The 25,014-nt window shown below is 48.7% G+C and overlaps 1 protein-coding gene across 1 annotated transcript in view; it reads right to left on the reverse strand.

Annotated features, from left to right (window-relative positions):
* Positions 1-22,991, reverse strand: part of RUFY1 (RUN and FYVE domain containing 1) — a 43,646-nt gene extending 20,655 nt beyond the window's left edge. The window contains exons 1-7 of the mRNA XM_058668834.1: positions 22,685-22,991; positions 14,236-14,409; positions 13,171-13,288; positions 9,286-9,387; positions 6,787-6,910; positions 1,705-1,766; positions 1,256-1,321 (exon numbers count right to left, since the gene is read on the reverse strand). Of these exons, the coding sequence (XP_058524817.1) occupies positions 1,256-1,321; positions 1,705-1,766; positions 6,787-6,910; positions 9,286-9,387; positions 13,171-13,288; positions 14,236-14,409; positions 22,685-22,967 (929 nt within the window). The 5' untranslated portion in view covers positions 22,968-22,991. The remainder of the gene's footprint in view (positions 1-1,255; positions 1,322-1,704; positions 1,767-6,786; positions 6,911-9,285; positions 9,388-13,170; positions 13,289-14,235; positions 14,410-22,684) is intronic.
* Positions 22,992-25,014: the final 2,023 nt, after the last annotated feature.

Below are 25,014 nucleotides of genomic sequence, written 5' to 3' on the forward strand. Positions count from 1 at the left end.
CACCTGCAGCATAGTTAAGAGGGTCTGGATAAAGTCGCAGTGCCTCTGCTTCTGACCTCATTTCCTGCTAATCCTTCTTCCGGGAAGCAGCCCATGGCTGAAGCACTGTGTCCCTGTCACCTGTGTGGAAGACCTGTGTAGAATTCGGGCCTCTGGGTTTTAACTTGGCCCAATCTGGTTGTTGCAGGCATTTAGGTAGTGAGTAAGCAGATGGAAGATCTTTTTCTTTCTTTCAGAACACACACAAAGGCCATTACCAACAAAAAAAAATACCGTGTTGATAGATAAAGGGATCGAAATAATGATTATCTTAATGATATTAAAGACATTTGTTAAAATTCAACATCTGTTCCTTATAAAATTCACAAACTAGAAACCAATTGAGAAACCCCCACCACAGCGGCCAACTCAGTTAGCCAGCAGCAACCCTCTAAGCACATTGGCAAGAACTAGCCAACTTTCTCCCTGGTTTGCTTGGCTTTGGGGGCCCAGGAGGCTGCTCCTGTGCAGCACTGGGCTGTGAGTCCCTCCCTTCCCATGAACAACTCAGACTAATGCTTCAGGAAGCACAACAGCAGCCTTCAACTAAAATTTAAGAATCAGGACGAAGGTGCCTGTGTCGGCCATCCCCACAGCTCTGGGAGGCTTCATCTGGAAGCAAAGGTAAGTAGGAGTGGAGATGGATGGTTTGTGGCTTTACCTTTCTATACTGTCCAACTGCATAAAACAAAGGTGGTGGTGGTGGGGAGCAGTGCTGTGGTATAGTGTGTAAACCCACTACCCGCAATGCCGGTATGCCATGTGGGTGCTGGTCTGAGTCCCGGCTGCTCCCTTCCAATCCAGCTTCTTGCTAATGCATTTGGAAAGCAGCAGATGACCTTGGTGACCGGGCCCACAACACCCACAGAAGATGCTCCGGGCTTCAGCCTGGCCCAGTCTTGGCCATCACCACCACGTGGGGAATGAGCCAGTACGTGGATGCTCTTTCTCTTTCCTTCTCTCTGTAACTCTACCCTTTCAAATAAGAAGAATATAAAAATCTTCAGAGAAAAAAGAAAGAGCCAAAGATTTCCAAAAGCTGTTTTATCAAGAAATTATACTCATCCTGTCTGTACATATGTAGCTTGAGTAACTTTGCTTGGTTTGAATAAAAAAAGTATTACACATATACGGCAGCTCAGAAAGTTCCATGGAGCAATCACGGGATATAGAGCATGTTGCTGGAGCAACCCCAGACCAGAGGAGCGTGTCTCACCTTAAGTGCCGGTTGAGTTCTTCCACGTAATTTTTTTGATCAAGGACATCAGTAATCCTTTCATGCCTTTAAAAAGAACGTAAAAACGGGGACTTTCTCAATTCCTAATCAATTCTCTGTAACTGTTTCCCAAGCTTCTTAGCACCACTAGCAGCATCTTCAGGAGACCGGCAGACAGTCACAGCCCCAGAGTACACAGACAGCAAGACTCGCTGGGGTTGCAGTGGCAGGGCCTCGGGAAACACCCCCACCCCATGCTGCAGACTGGCAGGCCTGGAAGAGGACAACTGCCTCTCCTAAGCAAAGGGATCTGGGTGTGGCAGATGGCACCACCTTTACTGTGCAGGAGGAAGAGAGTCAAACTCAGGGACGTGAACACGAGACTTTCCAGAGCCCAGAGCCACAGACCATCAGTGCCCAGAGCTGCTGACCATGCCCAGAGCCCTTACTCTTTGCTGCCATCAAGATCCTGCACGTCCTTGAGGTAGATGGAAAAATCGATCACTCCAACCTACCGGAAATAAAACAGACAAAATCACATTACAAATTTGAAGTCAGGGATGGGTGATGTGGCATAGTAGGTTAAGTGCCTGCCTGTGATGCCTGGGCACTGGCTGGAGTCCCAATTACCCACTTCAATCCAGTTCCCTGCTAATATTCCTGAGAGAGCAGTGGGGATAGAAGAATTCTCTCTTTCTAACTCCGCCTTTCAAACAAATCAACCTTAAATTATTTTATTAATTTATTTATTGACTTATTTTAATTTTATTGGAAACTTGGATATACAGAGAAAAGGAGATACAGAGAGAAAGATCTTCCGTTGCTGGTTCACCCCCCAAGTGGCTGCAACGGCTAGAGCTGAGCTGATCTGAAGCCAGGGGCCACGAGTTTCTTCTGGGTCTCCCACATGGGTGCAGGGTCCCAAGGCTTTGGGCCTTGCTCCACTGCTTTCCCAAACACAAGCCGGGAGCAGTCTTGGGGCAGATGTCCTGCCAGCAGGCCCCAAGATCATCGAGGGTGAGGCAACGGTAAGAATCACCAGACAAAAGCTGATGAGGGAGAATAGGAGGGTGTTTTCAGGTAGTCCCCTCGCCCAATAGTGACATGTGATTGGTTAAAAGGCACGCCTAGGGCCCGGCAGTGTGGCCTAGCAGCTAAGGTCCTCGCCTTGAACGCCCCAGGATCCCATATGGGTGCCGGTTCTAATCCCGGCAGCTCCACTTCCCATCCAGCTCCCTGCTTGAGGCCTGGGAAAGCAGTCGAGGACGGCCCAAAGCTTTGGGACCCTGCGCCCGCGTGGGAGACCCGGAAGAGGTTCCTGGTTCCCGGCATCGGATCAGTGCATCCCGGCATCAGCACCAGCCGTTGCGGCTCACTTGGGGAGTGAATCATCAGATGGAAGATCTTCCTCTCTGTCTCTCCTCCTCTCTGTATATCTGGCTTTCCAATAATAATAAATAAATCTTTAAAAAAAAATAAAAAAAAAAATAAAAGGCACGCCTAATTCTGTTGACCTTCCAATCATGTCAGAAGTCACGTTCCCTATATAGGGCTGGAAGTTACGCCTTACGGCAGATAAGCTCTAAGTCATGTGCACCAGGTAGCAGGCAGAGACCCGGGGGTGATTTTCCACAGAGCAGGATGAGAAGTGGAGCAGCCAGGACATAAATCGGTGCCCATATGGGTTGTCAGGCATGCAAGGCAAGTATTTAGCAACTGAGTTATCATGCCAGGCCCCAGTCTTAATTTTTTTTTTTTAAGAATACTATGTATAGCATTAACTTCATTATAGTAATTCAAAACGATAGGGCTGGTGTCATGGTGTAGGAACCTAAGCTTCTACCTGCAGCACCATCATTCCATTTAGGTTCCAGTTTGGGTCCCAGATGCTCCACTCTGATGCAGCAGCTTCCTGCTTATGGTCTGGGAAAGCAGCGGAGGGTCCCTGTACCAACATGGGAAACCTAGAAAAATTCCTGGCTCCTTTTTTTTTTTTTTAAAGATTTATTCATTTTATTACAGCCAGATATAGACAGAGGAGGAGAGACAGAGAGGAAGATCTTCCGTCTGATGATTCACTCCCCAAGTGAGCCGCAATGGCTGGTGATGCACCGATCCGAAGCCGGGAACCGGGAAACTCCTCCGGGTCTCCCATGCGGGTGCAGGGTCCCAAAGCTTTGGGCCATCCTCAGCTGCTTTCCCAGGCCACAAGCAGGGAGCTGGATGGGAAGTGGAGCTGCCGGGATTAGAACCGGTGCTCATATGGGATCCCGGGGCTTTCAAGGCGAGGACTTTTAGCCGCTAGGCCACGCCACCGGGCCCAAATTCCTGGCTCCTATCTTTGGGTCAGCTCTGCTCTGGCCATTGTGACTATTTAGGGAGTAAACCAGCGGATAAAGGATTTCTTCCTTCTTTCTCTCTATAACTCTTGTCTCTCAAATAAATAAATAAAACAATAAAAATATCCCACAAAGTTATGTGTGACAGTTTTCGAAAGAGATTTTTATGGGGCCGGTGTTGTGGTATGAGTTAAGCTGCTGCCTGCTATGATGGCATCCCATATGGGTGCCAGTTCAAGCCCTGGCTACTACATTTCCTAACTAGCTCTATGCTGATGTGCCTGGGAAAGCAGAAGAAAAAGGGCCAAGTCCTTGCATCCCTGTTCCCAGGTGCAGTCCCAGAAAAAGCTCCTGGCTGTGGCCTGGCCAGTCTGAGTTGCTGAGCCCATTTGGAGAGTGAACCAGTGGATAAAATCAGTGGATAAAACATATCTCTGTGTGTCTTGCCTTCTTTCGAACTCTGCATTTCAAATAAATAAATAAATAAAAAGAAATAATAAATGAAAACTTTAAACAGAGGTTTTTTTTTTTTTTTTTTTTTTTTTTTTTTTTTTTTTTTAATTTATTTGAAAGAGAGATTACTGTTCCATTCTCTGATTTACTCCCCCCAGTGGCTGCAACAGCCAGGGCTGGGCCAGGCCAGAAGCCAGGGCCAGGAGCTCTATCTGGTTCAACAAGCATGTGAATCAGGGTCTGCTGTTGTCCCAGAATGTCAGCAAGCAGCTGGATCAGAACCAGAGCAACGAAGCCCTGGATCAGTGCTCCAACGGGAGCTGGGCCACAGTCCAGAATCCATGATGAGAGATTTAAGACCCACCTGCGGCTTGTTTGACACACGATGACGAATATTTAACACATACAATATTATGAGAACAACAGAATTTTAAGAAACCACAAGAAAATATTCTAACATAAAATGAATCAGAAGATGGAAGATGGACCTAGCTCCTAGCTTTGGATCAGAAGATGGGTCTCTCCTTCTTGCTCTGTAGCTCTCTGCCTTTCCAATAAAACTAAATCTTTAAAAACACTTAAAAAGCTTTAAAACAAGGGGAGAAAGACATACAAGGATGTCTACAACCTAAATGAATGAAGCATTGGTTAAACTGGTACATTAAAAATGGACATTTTGGGCTTGGCGTGGTAGCCTAGCAGCTAAAATCCTCACCTTGAATGCCCTGGGATCCTATATGGGCATCCCCACTTTCCATCCAGCTCCCTGTTTGTGGCCTGGGAAAGCAGTCGAGGACGTCCCAAAGCCTTGGGTCTTGGACCCACATGGGAGACCAGGCTCCTAGCTTTGGATCGGCTCAGTTCCAGCTGTTGCAGCTACTTGGGGAGTGAATCAATGGACAGAAGATCTTCCTCTCTCTCTCCTCCTCTCTATATACCCGACTTTCAAATAAAAATAAATAAATCTTAAAAATAAAATAAAATAAAAGGACTTTCTGATGCTATTTAAGTGAGGTACATCTCTGTTGTGGAGTCTATTGTTTCAAAAAAAAATTGCAGGACCCGGCACATTAGCATAGTGGCTAAAGTCCTCACCTTGAACGCACCGGGATTCCTTATGGGCGCCAGTTCTAATCCCAGCAGCCCAGCTTTCCATCCAGCTCCCTGATTGTGGCCTGGGAAAACAGTCAATAACACCCCAAAGCCTCGGGACCAGGCACCCGCATGGGGGACCTGGAAGAAGCTCCTGGCTCCAGCCATTGCGAGTGTTTTGGGAGTTAACCATCGGAAGGAAGACCTTCCTCTCTGTCTCTCCTTCCTTCTGTATATCTGCCTTTCTAACAAAAATAAATAAGTCTTTAGAAAAATTTTAAAAACATTGCAAAAGGCTGCACTTGGAGTATTATAACACAGAAACCGCAGTTATCTCACTCTGAAACATATAAACACAGATGTCTGTGTTTCTCACTCTGAAATACAAAAGCAGGTGCACCCACACAGACACCCTTATTCCTGAAAAGGAAGAACCTGTGAACGAGCTGTCCTGCAATAAAGGGGTAATGGGTGGTATGGAGTTTCTTCTCAAAAATGCTATTTTCTAGGCCCGGCACAGTAGCCTAGCAGCTAAAGTCCTCGCCTTGCATGTGTCGGGATCTCATATGGGCGCCAGTTCTAATTCCGGCAGCTCCACTTCCCATCCAGCTCCCTGCTTGTGGCCTGGAAAAGCAGTCGAGGACGGCCCAAAGCCTTGGGATCCTGCACCTGTGTGGGAGACCTGGAGGAGTCTCCTGGCTTTGGATTGGCACAGCACCAGCCGTTGTGGCCACTTGGGGAGTGAACCAGGGGATGGAAGATTTTCTTCTCTGTCTCTCCTCCTCTCTGTATATCTGACTTGCCAATAAAAAAAAATAATACAATTTTTAAAAATTTAATTTTTTTTTATTGAAAAGGTGGATACACAGAGAGGAGAAACAAAGAGGAAGATCTTCTCTCCGATGGTTCGCTCCCCAAGAGGCAGCAACGGCTGGAGCTGAGCCAATCCAAAGTCAGGAGCCAGGAACCTCCTCCTGGGTCTCCCATGCAGGTGCAGGGTCCCAACGTCTTGGGCCATCCTCGACTGCATTCCCAGGCCACAGGCAGGGAGCTGGATGGGAAGTGGAGCTGCCGGGATTAGAACCGGCGCCCATACGGGATCCTAACGTGTTCAAGGCGAGGACCTTAACCTCTACGCTATCACGCTACGCCCAATAAATTTTTAAAAAATGCTGCTGTGTTCAAAAATTTCCAACATGGAAAAATAACAAAGCTATTTATGAAAAGAGCATTTAACAAAAGAAAAAGAAAAGGGAAGTTAGTGAAGAATAGTTGACTAGGGCCCAGAGATTAGGGAGACCTGGACTCCTCAGTCCACGTGGCAGCGGCCCAGCCATAGTATCATTGCCAACAAAACCTTAAAAACCTCCATCATCATTTCCCAGGGTCAAGGGCTGCCTGCCAACAGTGCCCAGTCTCAACCTTCAGCTCACTCACCTTGCGTTCTGTTTGGCACAGGCAACTGTTGCCCCCTGTGAGTGTCCTGTCCACATGCTTTCTTCACCCTGGCCGGGTGCTTCCCAGCCCCTACACAATACCCTTGTCCAGCCCTCTGGTCAAGCGCTGTCTGCCCTTGTCTCTTCCTCAGACTTGGTACCTGCCTGCAATTAACATAAAACTGCGACTAGCAGCAGAATACAGTTTTACCTGAGAGTCCAGGTCTTCGCCTTTCAAGCAGAGATTGGCATCAAGAACGTTGAGTCCGACCAGCAGGCCAACAATCACGGTGCCTTCTTCCTCCATCATCAGTGCCTCAGGCTCATAGAACTCACTAAAGCAGAGGAAGGCCGGGAGCTGCTCAGAGTTCCCTTCACCACCGCCTCACACAAGCTGCCCCCATGCACCAGCTCTCACATGGAGAGCCAGGAAACCCCTCTTCCTTTCATCTCCTCTGCCACTTGCAGCAACCTCCTCTCATCATGTCCTCTACCACTCCCAGCAGCCCCCTCTGCACTTCCTCTGCCACTCCCAGCAGCCCCCTCTGCCACTCCCCCACCACTCCCAGCAGCCCCCTCTGCATCTCCCCCACCACTCCCAGCAGCCCCCTCTGCACTTCCTCTACCACTCCCAGCAGCCTGCTCTCTCCTGTGGCTCTCAGTAGCCCTCTGCTCTTCCTGTCTAGGCTGGGATCTGGACTTCGGCACTATCTCTTGGCCACTGAGCTGATCATCACCTGCTTGTCCAGTCTCCCCCTCCACGTTGATATGAACTACATTTACACCTACATAAACAGCAAACAGTATTCCCTAGGTTTTCAGACCCTAGAACAGACTCCCCCTTCCTCCCTGTATCCCACTGGGTGACGTCTGCTTTTACATCCTCACTTCCTAGTCCTCACAGCCATCTGCAGCACGGCTCCTCCATCCCCCCAGCTTCTGGTCTCCAGTGATTAGCTAGTTTATCAAATCCAGTAGCCCCCAGGCCCGGGGGTGAGAGGTGTCGTGGAGGGTGATTTTAATCAGTTCATGAGAACAAGGTCTGCCTGGCAAAGTTACTTAGGGTGGCTGTACTCAGAGTACAAAGCATATGAAATATTAGAAATCACTACTTATCACCTAAAGATATGCTCTGTGACCAGCCATGACCTGAAAACCCTAGAAGGCCAGCCTTTAGGGCTGAGCTGTAATGCTATCTGAAATAGACAAGAGAACTAACTCCAGTGAGATCACTCTCTTGTAAATGATCACTGTCTAGGAAAATTCCTTCTATAATGATTATTTGGTTTTGGAGTTTAAAGTATCAAAAAACAAACCAGTCATGAAATTTCAGTTACATCCAGTGTGTATCTTCTAAAAGACAATAACATTTTTTAAACTATATATGGAATCTTAAAACAGATAACATACCCAGGTTGTATTATAAAAGGAGGGTGTTTATATTTTAGATTATTCACGGGGTTCACATTGTCCACAGCAGGTTACAGCACTGTCTGCACCCCAGATCGGCACAGGTTTGAGTGCCAGACGCTGCGTTTCCCATCGGTTTCCTGCTAATGCTAATGTGAACACAAGTGCTTGGGCCCACATCTCCTGGTCGGGAGACCTAGGCTCAGCCCGGCCCTGACCTGACCATTTTGTGGCTACCTGGAGTGTGAGCCAGTAGAGAGAAGATCTTTGTCTCTCACTTTCTCCCTGAAACTTTGCCTTTCGAATAAATAAGATAAATCCTAACTTTAAAAAGAAACTGCTCACTTCTCCTAGTTCTAAAGTAATTTTTCTCATTACCATCCAATCTAATAGATGCCATTTCATCAAAACCTAATGGAAAGTAGACTGTCATTTATCTAGTTCTAGGTACTGATATTTTTTAACAGTTTTCAAAATGAAAAGTTTCATGAATCTTCAAAATGATTTTCAGATTTCAGTTGTCAAAAAATAAAATATTGCTATTTTTAAACTAAGCCATTGAGGGCCCGGCGTGGTAGCCTAGCAGCTAAAATCCTCACCTTGCATGCGCCGGAATCCCATATGGACATCGATTCTAGTCCCAGTGGCCCACTTCCCATCCAGCTCCCTGCCTGTGGCCTGGGAAAGCAGTTGAGGATGACCCAAAGCCTTGGGCCCCTGCACCCGTGTGGCAGATACAGAAGAGGCTCCTGGCTCCTGGCTGTGGATCAGCTCAGCACCAGCCATTGTGGCCACTTGGGGAGTGAACCAGTGAACGGAAGATCTTCCTCTCTGACTCTCCTCTTCTCTGTATATCTGACTTTCCAATAAAAATAAAATACATAGTAAACAAAAATTAAGCCAATAAATATTTAATAGTAACTTGAGCACATGCATTTGGCCTGGTTAAGATGCTATTGGGGCTGTCCAACTCCCACACTCTGCAGCCTGGCTCTCAGTCCTGCTGAGGTGCACGCTGGCAGACAGCAGTGATGGCTCAGGGACCTGGGTACCTGGGATCCACATGGAAGAGCCCGACAGAGTTCCAGGCTGCAGGCTTTGACCTGGCCTGGCCCTGGCTGTGGCCAGCATGTCAGGAGTGAACCAGCAGACATAAGATCTCACTCTCTGCCTTTCTAGTAAATAAAAATACCCAAACAATAACTGTGAGTGTTAAACACTTTGAATTCAAAATGATGTATAGAACTATATTCTAATTCTTCACAAAACAGAAAATAAAGAGAAACAGGATATGAAGTACCTCAGGAGGTGTTTATTGTCTATGAGAACTCTCAGATAATCTGCCAGTTTCTTTTGCATGAGTGCAAGATAAAGCCAAGCTCTGCCTCTCCCCACAGCCGTCCTAGAATTCAAACAGACAATTAGGCTGCTGTGGCATAACAGGAACAACAGACGCAGACAAACCCGTTGATCAGTGAGTTACACATGTTCCCCCACATTGTGAGCACAGAGGGCAGGATGAAATAGCAGCTCCGGGGGCACTGAGAGGAGTGCGCAGCCGCATTGGTGGGCACTCCTCTGGTGCCTCAACAGCTTGTGGAAAACAGAATTACAGGCATTATTTTGGTGCAAAAATGATTTGAAACATGTGCACATAAGGGCTCTTGAAAAAAAAAAAGGTCATGAAAAATATGTGTCAGGGTAGATTTTTACAGTAGGTAAACATTTGTTCAAAAGACGAACAGAATGTAGTACCTGTTCAAGCGCTGATACCTCTGAAGATTTCAATGCATTAATTCAAAGGTGTGATTTCTTTTTTGGTATAATGTTAATTGCGGTAAACATACATGGAGTAACATTCACTATCTCGAGGGTACAGGTCATAAATGTGAAGCACATTTGCCCTGCTGCAGGAGCCAGAGGCTTGCATGAATTATTAAAGGGAAGGGGAACAAGTCTCCCAATTGTCAAGCTAAAGCTGTTGAAGGAAGAAAAGGTTCCGCTCTAAGCAGAGGGACTGCATTTCTAACAGCCAAGAAGGCATGTTAATGCTAAAAGCCATTGTCCACCCCAAATTTAGACCCCTCAGGGTCAGAAGACACCCAGGGCAACTTCAGCAGGCAGGCTCCAAGGCTTCATCTAACATCAATAATAACAAAGATGATGGGATACACTTTCCCCTCAAAGTAAGCGATGTTAAGGCAGAATTAAAAAGAGAGGGAAGCAAGGAGGAAAGGAAAGGAGATTTTAATGTTAGCAGGGGTGTGAAACATGAGACTGGCCTGGGCTGCTGAGGTGGCACAGGGCAGCTTGACAACCTCAGGTGATGACAATTCCACATGACCTAAGCCAGCAGCCAAGTCTGGATACAGGGACACACCTGTACCCTCGAGGGCAAACAAATGCTCTACCACCAAGGGCTGCTTCCATCTATCAAAACGATATTATGAAAAAGAGAAACTAAAATCCAGCCCAATATTTTGGATCAATAGTTGACAAGTAAAGAGACTTGAAATCTTAAATTAAGTGGAAAAAGGTTATAAAATGGAATAAACAGCTAAATACATCCTGTACAAAGAGGCAATGCCTTCACTCGGTTTAAGAATCACAAAGTGTAAGAAGGCACACACTCAGAACTCTCCATACTCCCTCCTCTTTGCTCCCCAATTATTAACAGCATTCGTAGTTTAGGGTCATTTCTGAAACATTTTTATATGTACGAAAGCAAGTATTAACACAAAGTCTTATTTTTGTTCTTCTTTTCACAACAAAATTAACATTGTACAATGGACTTCTACAACTTGCTCCTTTCATTGAGTATCTGTCACTATAAAAATTTTTCCAGTGGGTCTGGTACAATAGCCTCACAGCTAAAGTTCTTGTCTTGAATGCGCCGGGATCCATATAGGTACCAGTTCTAGTCCCAGCGGTCCTACTTTCCATCCAGCTCCCTGCTTGTGACCTGGGAAAGCAGTCAAGGAAGGCCCAAAACCTTGGGACCCTGTACCTGCGTGGGAGACCTGGAAGAGGCTCTGGGCTCCTGGCTTCTGATTGGCTCAGTTCCAGCCATTGCGGCCACTTGGGGAGTGAATCATCAGACGAAAGATCTTCCTCTCTGTCTCTCCTCCTCTCTGTGTATCTGACTTTCCAAAACAAAAACAAAAACAAAAAAACTGTGTGACAAATTACCTAGAAGTGACATTGTTGGTTTAAGGAGTAGACATGCCTGTGATTTTGTTGAATGGTCCCAAGCTGCCCTGAGGAAAACAGCTGCAATCTAATGGGCGTTGTGGGACAAAATGAAAATGTGATCACCTTGATCAGTCTGATTACAACTAGGCAATTAGAAAGGTTACTTCTCATTTAAAAAAAAAAAAAAGGGCCCGGTGGCGTGGCCTAGTGGCTAAAGTCCTCGCCTTGAACGCACCGGGATCCCATATGGGTGCCGGTTCTAATCCCGGCAGCTCCACTTCCCATCCAGCTCCCTGCTTGTGGCCTGGGAAAGCAGTCGAGGACAGCCCAGGGCACTGGGACCCTGCACCCGTGTGGGAGACCTGGAGGAGGTTCCTGGTTCTTGGCTTCGGATCGACGCAGCACCGGCAATTGCGGCTCACTTGGGGAGTGAACCATCAGACGGAGCATCTTCCTCTCTGTATATCTGACTTTGTAATAAAAATAAATAAATCTTAAAAAAAAAAAAGCCTTGTCTGGGTCTATGCCAATATTTTTGAAGTAGGCATTTACTACGTAGTTATATCCAATAATTAAATTAAGGTATGAAATTGGAAAAATTTGGGGTGACAGGCTGTGCTATCAAAGTTTTTTTTCTGCATTAGGAGAATTAAATCTCCATAGTACTCTCAGAATACAAAATTCATTTTGCACATTTCACAACACCTTGGACTAGACCATCCTCCCCTCCTCACCCACAAAAAAACCCAGTCTCAACTTCATAGTACACAGACACTTCAGAACTTTAATTAGGATTTAATGAAACTGTGCAAACATGGCAGCTCTTGATGAAGCAAAGTGGTTCTTTCCCACATGGCTCCCAAGAGCTACTTCTGACGGGCATCAAGGGAGGGGGGGAACTACCTTGCATTTCCCTTTTGGTGACAGGGTGAGGATTTCTGATACTTAGGCCTGTCACTTCTTTAGTGCCCTTGGGATGAACGGGAAAACAGAAGTGGTACACAGAGGTCACAGGGAGTCTGGAGTTAGCACAGCAAAAACTTTAAGACCGTTCATGTGCACACATGCTAAGAAGGCTGCATCTATTCAAACCTGGAAAGCCAGGTGCGCCACCTGGATGCTGTGCTTTTGGGGGAGTGGGCTGGTCAGGGTGGGCAGGGGAGACCACCACACAGAAAACAGCTGAAGAAGTCAGGCAAAAGATGCAGAAGCCGCATGAAAAGAGTCCAGCTAATAAATGAGTTAGGCACACATAGAGGGCCTTATACAGATGCGGTACAGGCCTGGAAATGGGCAGGGACAGCAGGCTTGAATTCAATCTCAAGAATGCACAGGGCTCAGCAGCAGTGGAGTTTGGGAGATGTAGAGGGCATCAGAGCTCAATAGATCTGGGTTCTCCTCCCAACACCATTCTCACATGCTAAGGGACTAGGGGCATTCCAGCAGACATCTGGCGGTGGAAGACTAATGAGAGAAGACAGGGCTTGTCCTCCAGCTGAGCCCAGGGTTGTGCCTGTGGTTCTCATCTGCAAATGGATGAAGCAGGCTCCAACCAAAGTGCTGAGTAAGAGTCACCTCCTGGCCAGAGGACTCTGCACAGCATTGTGTCAATCAGCTCACCCTGCGGCCCTTCTGAGTGTCACACTCTATGATGCCACCTTATTGGTATGCTGTCCAGTTTGTTACCTGAAGTTCTACAGGCAAATCCACATGGGGGAAATGCAGCGCCTGCAGGAGTGTTCCAAGGACTCCCTCTCTGTGGCTAACACCTGCTCAGTGTGTCTGACCTGCACGCCAAGCAGGGAGCCTGCCCCTGCTTCACACAGGAGACAGCCGGGGCTCCCAAGGGCAAAGCTGGCTCAAGGCCATGAGAAGAGGAAGCCAGAGAGCGGGCACTCAAACCTGAGGGTAGTTCGGGCTACGGGCTGCTCCAAATGAGAAAGAGATGTATTAGTAAGAAGTTGAGAAATCAATGTAACTGCTTCCCACTCACTTTAATTCTGGCAGATTTCTGACACTAGTAGCTATCTCTGATGCTTCTGGACAGAGCTTCTCCACCAGCTCCAAAGGACCAAAGAAAGATTTATTTTGGCCAATAAAACTCTTCTTAACTAAAAGGGAAAACAAAAGTGTTATTCATGAGAACAGACTGCAAAAGGTCTCTCTCCCAGAAGCCAGTGAAAGCTTGAGTCCCACGATGGCGGACCAGGCAGGGCCCGCCCAGCAGGTAGCCAGCTCGCTCTCTCCTCCCTCCCACAATGCTCCACCTCCAAGGAGCTACCGCGGAAGGAATCAACAGGAACCTCGCCAGGCACCTGTGAAATCCTTCCTAACCCATGCCCATTCTGATGCCAAAACCAACACTGATTTCTTCAAGTCATTATCTCACATGCTCTGCTGCACTAACTCGTTGGTCTCTTCCACACGCTCACAATCTGTTTTTAACACAGCTGGAAATTTTTCTAAAAATCAAAGCTGGGTCACATTTCTCTCTCAGTGAAAGTCCTTCAAATACGCTGAGTGTGACCTTACAGGGCTCCCTCCAGGAGCTTATCTCCCCTCTCCCCTCACCCCACTCCTGCTGTTACCTGCAGGGGCCCCCTGGGGACCTCTGCACCTGTCTGCCCTTGCTCCACCCCTTTGAGTGGTTCCAGTGGGCAGTGCTTTGGGATTCAGTGTTTGTGTTCATCACCTGTCTTGAACTAGGACTGTGCTATCCGTGCCAGACCAGCAGCCCACGTGCCGCTGAGGGTTTGCAACGTACACACCACAATTCAGGAGCTGTGTTCCAAGAGAGCATCTTTAAGGCTTAGATAAGGAATCTCAGCTATTCCATCAGTGAGGCTTGTAACTACTGATTACCAGGCCGGAAAAAAAAAAAGACTAAACATTAATGTCACCCGTGTCCTTTTGACCTTTCTTTCAAACCGGGGCTACTAGGGTGAGGTCTTAGCGTTTCTACTGACAGCAGGGCCCTAGGGCCATGTCTGGAGGCCGGGGCAATGTCTGACTTCCGCGGGGCGCCGCTTCGCCGCCCCCCACCCGTCCCCGCGCGCACCTTTCAGCCCGTGTTTGAGGCAGTGCTCCATCACCACGAAGAACTGTTGCAGCGGGGCATGGTCGGCGTCCAGGCTCCGGCCCAAGCTCAGCGCGGACTGCAGCAAGACCTTCACGCTAAGTTTCATCATGTGCATCAGGTTGGCTCGCTCCTCCATCATCTGGCCCTTGGAAGCTGCGAAGCAGAAGCAAGGACAGCTTCGTCAGCAACCCGGAGTGTGCGGCGAACAGGGTGAATCAGGGAAGACAGGCCAAGCAGCTTGCTCACGGCGCGGAAGCGCTGGCGGGAGGGCCACCGGCGTTCGCGGCGTTCACAGCCAGCCGGCGCCCGACCCACGGAGGCCAGGACACACCTGCGACGCTCCGGATCTGGGTCAGCGGAGACGTACAAGCCTCGGATCCCAGGCCTCCCCCAGCCAGCTAAAAGCGTTGCTAAGCGACGGCTCTACCAAGCGTCACAGAGACTGGTCCCTCACACAGCCAGTATTCCAGTTCCAGCCAATGGAAGCGCGGAGATTCCAGGAAGTCCTGCCCCCGACCCTAGAAACGCGTTCCACCCCGAGCCCTCCTATTGGACGGGAACTGCCCAAGGCCACGCCCAGGGGCCCGCGGGCGCCATTTTACGTTCTCACCCTCCAGAGGCGATCCGAGCCTATTTTTTATTTTTTCTTTTTCCCCTCCGACTGTGCCAGCCCCTGGCCCTTCAGAAAAGCATCCTGCACTCCGTTTCAGAGGCTAATTCCCACGACTGACTTTTTCGTCCACGGCTGGTGACCCAGTCGAGCTTTGCATTCTTGTAAAGCTGTTAGAGTCAGACGACCCCGTCTACGCTTCCTGGTCGCTTTATTTGCATACTAAAGTTTGTGTGCAGTCAGGATGCGGAATCTGATCATCGCTTGCCAGGAAATGGGATAATGGAATTTACAAATTCAGACCCCAGAGGTCAGCCTCCAGAGCCAGTGAGTGTTAAGACTCATGCGAATGGTTTTTGTTGGCAGCTAATTACTACAGAAATTAAGCATCCCTTGTTTAAAAAAAAAAAATTTAAGTCTTTTTGAGATCGGTCTGGTTCACTCGCCAGGGCTGAGACAGGCCAAAGCCAGGAGTGGGGAACCTCTAGTCTGCATCTGCCGTGAGAGTGACAGGGCCGTTTTTCAGGAGGAAGCTAGAAGGGCAAGTGGGACTCCAACCCTGCTGGGCTAAACGTCCACATCCCAGCTTTTCTGTGTTTCATTGTCTCCTAGAGCTAGGTAAAGTGTGGCGCATGTCTGTGGCACTAAATGAAAATAAGGAGGATGAGGTTTGGGAGTGAAGGAAAGAACCTGTTGACAGAAGTGTAGCACATCTGTGTTGAATGAGATCTCGGTGGGGCAGGAGAGGGGCAGGAGAGGGGCAGCTGCGGGTTGGCCTCTGGCCGGGCGTACATCCCTCCTTCTCTGGTGCTCTGGTCGCCTGTCAAAGTGGAGAGAAGGCTCAGGCCAGGTGTGCCTCATGTTATTTAGTGGAAAGCCAGCAGTCCAGCCTTGAGACTGATGGCTGCCCAAGGCACTGGAGACAGGGGCTGGTCTGCTCCGGACCCGGCATGTCTCCCAGGCTTCAGCCTGGAACAGGAGGGGCCACAGGAGCCAGTTACGTCACCGACCTGGCGGGATTCCAGTTGCCTAATGGCACACCTGAATGGTCATTCCTTACATAGTTGGGGCACAGACAGCTCCCTTGTCGGCCCACGTGTCTAGAGGGGTATAAAACTCCTCCACACGTATCTCAGAGGCCCTTATCGCCTCCCTCTTCCTTCCCCTCTGCGGGAAGGAGGCCCAAGAGCGGATTTTCCAATAAAGCTTCCATTACAACTCTGAACAACTTGCCGATATAATTCCACCAGTGGGCGGGCGGTCGGTGGTCGTCATCTAACAGAGACATCAACAAAGAATACTGTTGTCCTCATGGCGAGGTGGACTTTGGGTGATGGCTTTCTTCTCCCCCTGACCTAGAATTTCCCTGCCCAGAGCTGCCTGTGAAACTGGCACCCGAAATCAATGCCAGGGTGAGTCCTTGCTGTTCCACTTGAATCTAGCTTCCTGCTGATGTGCCTGGGAAGGCAGCAGAACATGGCCTGAGGCACTTAGGACCCTGCCACTCAATGAGGGAGACCAGGATGAAGTTCCTGACCCAACCCCAACTGTTGCAGCCACTTGGAAAGGGAACCAGCGGAAGGAAGACTAATTTGTCTCTCCTGCCTTCTGTCTGACATGCTGCCTTTCAAATAAAATCTTACAAAACAAATCAAAAACCTTTAATGAAATGGGTGACTGACAAAAGAAATAAAAATTGCAAAACCTCAGGAAGATGAGGAAGGAACCCTGATGAGCAATAACTGTAGGAACAGTAAAGACTATCCTTATAGACACCAAGCCCAGGTCTGTGATGAGTAGTTACACCAAGGGCTGGGCAGACCTGGGTATTAGGAATTGCCTCAGGTGCTTTGATGACTCAGCTAGCTAATTCTCTGCCTGCGGCCTTCCAGCATCCCACATGGGGGCTGCTTTGTGTCCTGGCTGCTCCAATTCCCAAACAGCTCCCTATTTATGACCTGAGAAAACAGTAGAGGATGGCCCAAAACCTTAGAATCCTGTACTCACATGGGAGACGCGGAAGAGGTTCCTGGCTTTGGATTGGCTCAGCTCTAGCCATTGTGGTCCTTTAGGAAGTGAACCAGCAGATGGAAGATCTTTCTGTCTCTCCATTTTTCTGTAAATCTGTCTTTCCAATTAAAATAAATAAATCAAAAAAAATTATTATTATTATTTGAAAGGCAGAATCACAGGGATATCATCCATCTACTGTCTCACTCCCCAGATGGCAACAACAGCCCAAACTGGGTCCGGCCAAAGCCAAGAACCAGGAACTCCATCTAGGCCTCCTAGTATTGGGCCATTTTCTGCTGCTTTCCCTGGTGCACTATCAGGGAGCTGGATTAGAAGGTCTCCAACTGCTGCTCCAATATGGGTTGTCTGTGTGGCAGACATGGCTTGACCTGCATTTATGAGCCTTTCTGCCCCTGGGTCACAGCGTCCAGAGACAATGCACATTAGGAAGTGACTCCCTTGTGGAGCAGTAAAGTGCCAGAGAAACCGTTGCCAGTTACACAATGGCTCGGGCCTAGCGGCTAAAGTCCTCGCCTTGAAAGCCCCGGGATCCCATATGGGCGCCGGTTCTAATCCCAGCAGCTCCACTTCCCATCCAGCTCCCTGTTTGTGGCCTGGGAAAGCAGTTGAGGACGGCCCAATGCATTGGGACCCTGCACCCGCGTGGGAGACCCGGAAGAGGTTCCTGGTTCCCGGCATCGGATCGGCGCGCACCGGCCCGTTGCGGCTCACTTGGGGAGTGAATCATCGGACGGAAGATCTTCCTCTCTGTCTCTCCTCCTCTCTGCATATCTGGCTGTAATAAAATGAATAAAATCTTTAAAAAAAAAAAAAAAATCCTTCACTTTCAAACGTCCGGATCCCATATAGGTGCTGGTTAACCCACCTCCCTCCCATCTTTATGCCTGTGGCCTAGGAAAGCAGTAGAGGGTGGCTCAAAGCCTTGGGACCCTGCAACCTCGTGGGAAACCCAGAAGAAGCTCCTGGTTCCTGGCTTTGGATTGGCTTAGCTCTGGCAGCTGCAGTCACTTGCAGAGTGAACCAGCTAATGGAAGATCTTTCTCTCTGTCAATCTACCTTTCCAATAAAAATAAATAAATCTTTAAAAAGATACTTATTAGGATTGAAAATAATCACATATATCTTTACCGCAGCTCCCCTCCCCCTTCCCACAATGTCCCTTGTTGCAGTTTTAGACACCTGCGGTCAATCCTGACCTGACAATATTAAATGGAAAATGTAATGGAATGTAACTCAGGTCATTGCATTCATCTAGAGTAGACCAGCAGCTGGAAAATCTCTATCTCTTGGTAACTCTGCCTTTCAAATCAGTCATTCAATCCTTAAAAACCCCAACATGGTTCATTTAAGAGATTTTATGGATCATAATAATGATAAAAAATTGTATTAATGTTCCTTTCATCAATGTAATATCACTAATAGCTTCAAAGATAACTCATTCAACAAGAAAAATGCTGGGGCTGACACTGTGGCATAGTGAGTAATGCCTCCACCTGCAGTGCCAGCATCCTATGTAGGCATAGGTCAAGGGCTGGCTGCTTCATTTCTAATCCAGTTCCCTGTTAACTTTCCTGGGAAAACAGAAGATGGGCCAACTACTTGCACTCCTGCATCCATATGTGACCCAGAAGAAGCTCCTGGCTCTCAGTTTTGGATCGGCCTAATTGGAACCATTTGGGGAGTGAACCAGTGGATTGAAGATCAAGCTAACTTTTTCTTTCAAATATGTTATTCTTTTTTTTTTTTTTTTACATACCCAGAGATTTTTCACAGAAGGTTCTCTTACAAAACATTAACTTTTATATATTTTTGCGGAGCTAATAGGACAACACTTTGTTTTTATAAATATAAGATTTTGTGAACAGGCGCTGGTGGCAGATGAAGCCACTGTGTGCAATGCCAGCATCTCATATTGGGGCAGTGGTTGTAGGGTTGGAAGCCCAGCTACTCTGTTTTCCCTCTGGTTTCCTGGGCTTGGACGGCAGGGGAAGTGGCCCAAGTCCCTGACACCTGTGGGAACCAGGATGGTGTTGTGGGTTCCTGACTCTGGCCTGGTCCCACCCTGGTCGTTGTGCTCCTTTGGAGAGTGAACCAGTGAATGGAAGGCACATCTTTCTGTCCCACTCCTTGTCTCTCAAATAAATAAAATAACCTTTTGAGATTCTGTGGCAAAAGTGGAATGGAAATTTATATTCAGGGAATTAAAGGGAAACGTAAAATTGTCAAAAGTTAAATAGGTATTTTCTAAAAGATTGATTTGCAAGGATTTTTTTTATTGATTTATTTTGAAAGAGTTACAGAGAGGGAGAGACATTCCATCCTCAACGACATGGGCTGGTCCAAACCAAAGCCAGGAGCCAGGAGTTGTTTTCAGGCCTCCCACAACAGTGCCAGGGCTCCAGGCCTTGGCCATTTTCTGCTGCTTTCCCAGCTACATCAGTGGAAAGCTGGGTTTGAATTGGGGCAACTGGGACATGAACTGGTGCCCTTATGGGATGCCAGCATCAAAGGCAGCAACTTTACCCACTAGGCCATGACACTGTCCCCTGATATAAAGATGGAAGGTGGTGCTTATGAAATCAATACTATAATGTATATAACACTTGATGCACTGTAAAGAGTCATTGAAGAGTTTTATTCTAAAAAGGTCAGTTTTTACAAATTTATAGGAAACATATTCTGAACAGCTTCAAAGCTTTGACAGGGGATCTTATATCAACTTCAGGAACTGGAGAGGCTTCTGGGGGATCATGTGAAGAGAGCTGCAGCAGTGAGCTGTAGGCGGTCACTGCCAGGTGGCAGTGGCCCCAGTGGCCACTGTCCCCGTGAATGCCAGCACTCCCATCCCGTGCTTAGGTACCCACTTCTGTCTCCCACAATTTAGTCTCAGAGAATTACAGCAGGAACATACTTTCAGCATTTCTATCAACTTTTTGGGCTTGGTGACTGTGGCTAAGCTCTTGACATCTCCAAACCTGATTAACAACCGTTTGGTGAAGTTCCACATGAACTGATTGGCTCATCAGGCTGCTCAGGGGTGTCCGCCTGGACCCTCTGAGGGGTCGGGCCTGCAACAGGAACTGCTAAGGCTGAAGCAGAAAGCATATGCCTGAGCTCGAGACATTCTGGGGTGACTAGGACGAGGAGAAGGGTTCTGAGTTACAGAATGACTGGCTTCTTCTATGTGTGGTTTGTCATGGGCCTTTGCTGGTTTGAATGATGTTATTATACAGGGAGGTGTTATCCTGGACTATATTGATAGAAAAATGGTTTTCTACTTTCCTCATTTTTAGTAGTTATTTGAATATCATCTCATTGACTAAATCAGAGTGTGGCAATATAAGGGGAAAAAGTTGTACTCCATTATGGAAATAGTACCCATGGTCCCATGATGCAGAGAGAAAGAGAGATATCTTCCATCTGGTGGATCACTCCTCAGTTAGCCCAAAGTCAGGAACCTGGAACACTGTCTGGGTCAACCATGTAGGTACAGGGACCCAAGCACCTGCGCCACCTGCCACTGCGTTTCCAGGGAGTTGGATGAAAAGTGGAGGCCTTGGGACCTGAATCTGCGCCCATGTGGTCCACTGCACCACAGTGCTGGACTGCAGGGCTGTTTTGATTTTTGGCAGAGACCGGAAATAGGCATAATCCACTCACCTAATGACAAAAACCTATATGAACAATTTCTTTGTTAAGATTCATTTTTATTTGAAAGGCAGAGATAGAGAAAGGAGGAGAGACAGAAAGAGAGAGACCTTCCATCTACCGGTTCACTTCCCAAATGGTTGTAATGGTTGGAATTGGGCCAATCAGGAGCCAGGAACTTCTTCCAGGTTTCCCACATGGGTGCAGAGGTCCAGGGACTTGGGCCATCATCTGCTTTCCCAGGTCATTAGTAGGGAGCTGGATTGGAAATGCAGCAGCAAATATATGGGATGCTGGCACCACAGATAGATGCTCAACATGCTACACTATAGTGCCAGCCCTAAGTAATTTCAAAAAGGAAAGTGCACTTTCTTTACCGAGCACCTACATGCAACAAAGACCCAATGCTTGGCGTATTCCTTCTTGTGAGCACGTGTGTTTTACTACTCATCCTTTGAGTGGGACTGTTATGAAAAGCAAGAGGTCATGCTTCAGGTGTGTATCACGGTGACATGAAGACAGAGTGTGAGTGAGGAGACCCAGGAGGACTTAGTGTATGCTGAATGCTCTTCTGCATGTTTTTTTTAAATCATGTGGCCTAATTACCTTAAAAAAAAACAACAACAAAAAAAAACTACACACCAGCACTATGGCAGCAGATCCCATGTGGGACATTTTAAAACAAATCTGCCAAGCATATCACAGCATTCCACCATATTTCCCTTTAATTCCCATCACCAAAAACACACGCTGAATTAGTGCAGCTCACATACTATCTTGACACCCCTGTCCTCAGCAGGTCAAGGGGACAGGAGGAGATGCAGCTGGTACCTCTCCCCCTCCAGCCCTGCAGAAGTGTGGCCACTGTCAGCAGACCTGCTCATCAGCTTCCTCCCCACCTCGGCCCCTGCCCTCCCTATGGGTCGGGAATCCTGCTGCCTTTCCGCGAAAAGCTCTATTGATTTGAAAGGCAGAGAGATAACTTGCTTCCACTGCTTCACTCCTTAGCTGGCTGCCAGGGCCTCCATGGCTTCTGAAGCTGGGAGCCCAGAAGCCCATCCTGATCTTCCACATGGGCAGCAGGCAGGGCCCCAAGGATGCCAGCCTTCCTAAGAGCGCTAACAGGAAGCTGGATAGGAAGTGGGGCTGATATGGGATGCCAGGGTCCTGACTGAGTAGCACCCCATCCCCTACGCTCACAGTTTTTCCCAGTTCAAGTGGCAGTTACTACTTAACACTTTCCTTAAATTGGTTCATTTTAAAAAGCCATGTGGTATGTATTTTCTATACACAGTTACCAAGGGGGAAGGCAGTGAGGTGTTGGGACTACCAGTGTGACCTCAGGGGCAGGCTGACTTGATTGAATTATCCCCCTTCATAAAAGGGGATGTTATAGCTTAAGCCGCCACCTGCAGAGCCGGCATCCCATATCCCACCCATTTGGGTGTCCCTGCTCCACTTCTGATCCAGCTTGTGGCATGGGAAAGCAGTGGAGGATGGGCCAAGTGCTAGGGACCCTGCACCCACTAAGGAGTTCCTGGTTCCTGGCTTTGGATCAGCTTACTCATATCCACTTGGGGAGTGAACCAGTGGATGGAAGATCTTTCTGTCTCTCCTCTGCAACTATACTTTTCAAATAAAAAGTAAGTAAAATAAATTATTGCAAAAAAAAACAATAAGTCTGTCACAGGCTTGGCTAATTACCAGGACCCAACACAAAATTCCAAGTACTGTATTTCCGATCTGCAGCTGGCTGAGGCTCCAGCTGGCAGGTCCCAGCTTCACAGATAAGCTACGCAGGCAGTTTCCGTTTTCAAACTAACTCTTCATGCAAACACCACAGGTGGCTGGTGGAAATCTCAGTATCACGATTCTCACTGATAAAAGCCAGCCCTGCAGAGATCCCTGCAGAGATCCCTGCCTCATTGGGCACACCCCCTCAGGACTCCCGCACTCCCGGGTACCCCCTCCGGACTCCCGCACTCCCGGGTCCCCCCTCAGGACTCCCGCACTCCCGGGTACCCCCTCAGGACTCGCCCCTCAGGACTCCCGCACTCCGGAGTCCCGCCTCAGTACTCTCGCCTCAGGACTCGCCCCTCAGCACTCCCGCACTCCCCGCTCTCCCACGCCCCCTACCTGCGCGCGCCGCCCCGTCCGCGCCGCCGTCCGCGCTGCTCAGTCCCGCGGCCGCGCGCAGCGCGTGCCCGCAGCTCGCCGACAGGTTCCCGGTGGCCCTGCGCGCCAGGCTCAGGATGGGCGCCGACCAGCCCTCGGCCGCCGCCGCCCGCGGCTTGGCCGCGCTGCGCAGCTCGCTCGGGCTCGGCAGCTGACCGCGCTCCACGATCGCGAAGTCCTCGCCTGGCTCAGACCCCGGGCCGGACTCCCGCCCAGCCGGGAAGCCGTCGTCCCCGTCGGCCATGTTGGCCGCGTCACATGGCCCCGCGGGCGGGGACGTGGGCGCGGGGCTGGCGGGCGCGACCCGACGGGCGTGGTGCGAGAGGACGGCCCTGCGTCCTCGCATAATTTTTATGTTCCTAAGATCCTCCCCTCAAATCACCGCCTCCGTTAACATTCTCTTAACTGGAGCACTTGTTGAAAGTTCCTCTCGAACTTCTCCTTACGCACCTAGCCTGGAAGGTAACAGGGCACCCCTGCCTTCTCACTTTGTGAGGCTATTTCCATTTTATGATTTTTATTTTCTACTTTGTTATCTTTCCTCAGGAGTCTGCAAAGCTATGAGGGCGACTCCAGAAAATTGTGCCAGAGGTGCCCCTGAGAGCAGGTTTGTTTGTTTGTTTGTTTTTAAGTCAGCTGAGCTGGGTCCTGCTGGTAGGTAGGATAATGAGGACTCTGGGCTATTACCTAGGAGCATTGCAAAGTAACGACTTTCTTTAGCATTCAGCTCTGGGCTTGGACACATGGCCCATAATCCATAACCGGTTTTTCGGCCTCCATTGGGAAAAAATGAAACTCGGTTAAAACAGAAGCGTTTCATTAGTATATTTAACACTTTACAAAGTCCTATCAGGAACCCCAGAATGTTTAGAAAGCTTTAGAAGTTGCTACAAACAGGCAGAAATCAGGTATCTCCCTACCTGCAGGGCCACGCTGACCAGTAGCGGCTGCTGTGGTAGACAGCAGAGTGAGCTCAGATCAGAATAGCAAACAGGCATTGGGGCGGGCAGCCCAGGAGCAGGGTGGGTCAGAGTGTGGGAACTGGACCTTTGACCTAGCAGACCTAACAGGATTTCTGGCGGGTGATCAGACCCCTAGGAGGTGTGGGAGCCAGGAACGGAGTGGGCAGAATGAGGAACCCGAGTGCATGCTGAGTGGGCAGTGAGTGCTTGGCAAATGTGACTTAGCAGGGCTCTGTCATCCAATTGATTTTGTGGAGAAAATGTTGTGGTAGGCCAAAGAGGAGGTCCAAAAGGCTGACTCAAGTTTGGCCAAGAAAAGACTCATCAGATCATCACTGCTTTTATTTTTTTTTTTAAGATTTTTTTAAAGATCTATTTTTATTGGAAAGGCAGATATACAGAGGCGGAGACAAAGAGGAAGATCTTGAGTCCGATGATTCACTCCCCAAGTGGCCCCAACCACTGGAACTGAGCTGATCCAAGGCCAGGAGCCAAACAAACAAACAAAAACAAAACAAAGCCAGGAGTCTCTTCCAGGTCCTCCATGTGTTGTGCCCAGAAATCACCAGGAGTCTGAAGTCGATCCAAGTGCACAACGATGGTTTATTCAAGCTCGGCACATCAGAGCCTGGGTTCTTGGTTGAAAGCAGGCAGCTGGCTGACCAACTGGCCATCCGGCCCCTTGCCAGGAGTGTGGCCCCAACAGCGCATTCATAGGGTTTTTATAGGGGCAGTCCACAATAGCCTGAAAAGGGGAAATTCATAATAGTCTGCAAGGTGAGGGGAAACAGCACACATTCCCTACCTATCTCGGCTGGACAGCCCCATACCTCCAGCAACTAAGGGAAGCACCCACTTGATTACTTGGAGCCACCTGTGAGATAACCAGGCTTAGGTGGGTGTTGATTCATAAGAATTGGGACCCACCAGAGTTAAAGGTCACATAGACCGCTAAAGGTTATATAGGCGGTTTAGCTTTCAAACTCATACAGTTTCTTAGCAATGAGCCATGAACAACTGGCTGGGATTTTGGTACTGAGGTTCTTCACATGCAGGTGCAGGGTCCCAAGGCTTTGGGCTATCCTTGACTGCTTTCCCAGGCCACAAGCAGGGAGCTAGATGGGAAGCAGGGTTGCCGGGATTGGAACCAGTGTCCGTATGGGAACCCTGGGCTTGCAGGGCGAGGACTTAGCCACTAGGCTACCGCACCGGGCCCTCATGACTGTTTTAGAATCGTGTCTTGGTCATGACTCTGAAGGAAAGGTCCTTGTGGGGCTGGTGTTTGACTCAGTGGTTGGCTGCTTCTGATCTTACAGGGGTAGTGTGGCC

The sequence above is a fragment of the Ochotona princeps genome, chromosome 9, assembly GCF_030435755.1.
Source record: "Ochotona princeps isolate mOchPri1 chromosome 9, mOchPri1.hap1, whole genome shotgun sequence".
Classification (NCBI taxonomy): Eukaryota; Metazoa; Chordata; class Mammalia; order Lagomorpha; family Ochotonidae; genus Ochotona; species Ochotona princeps.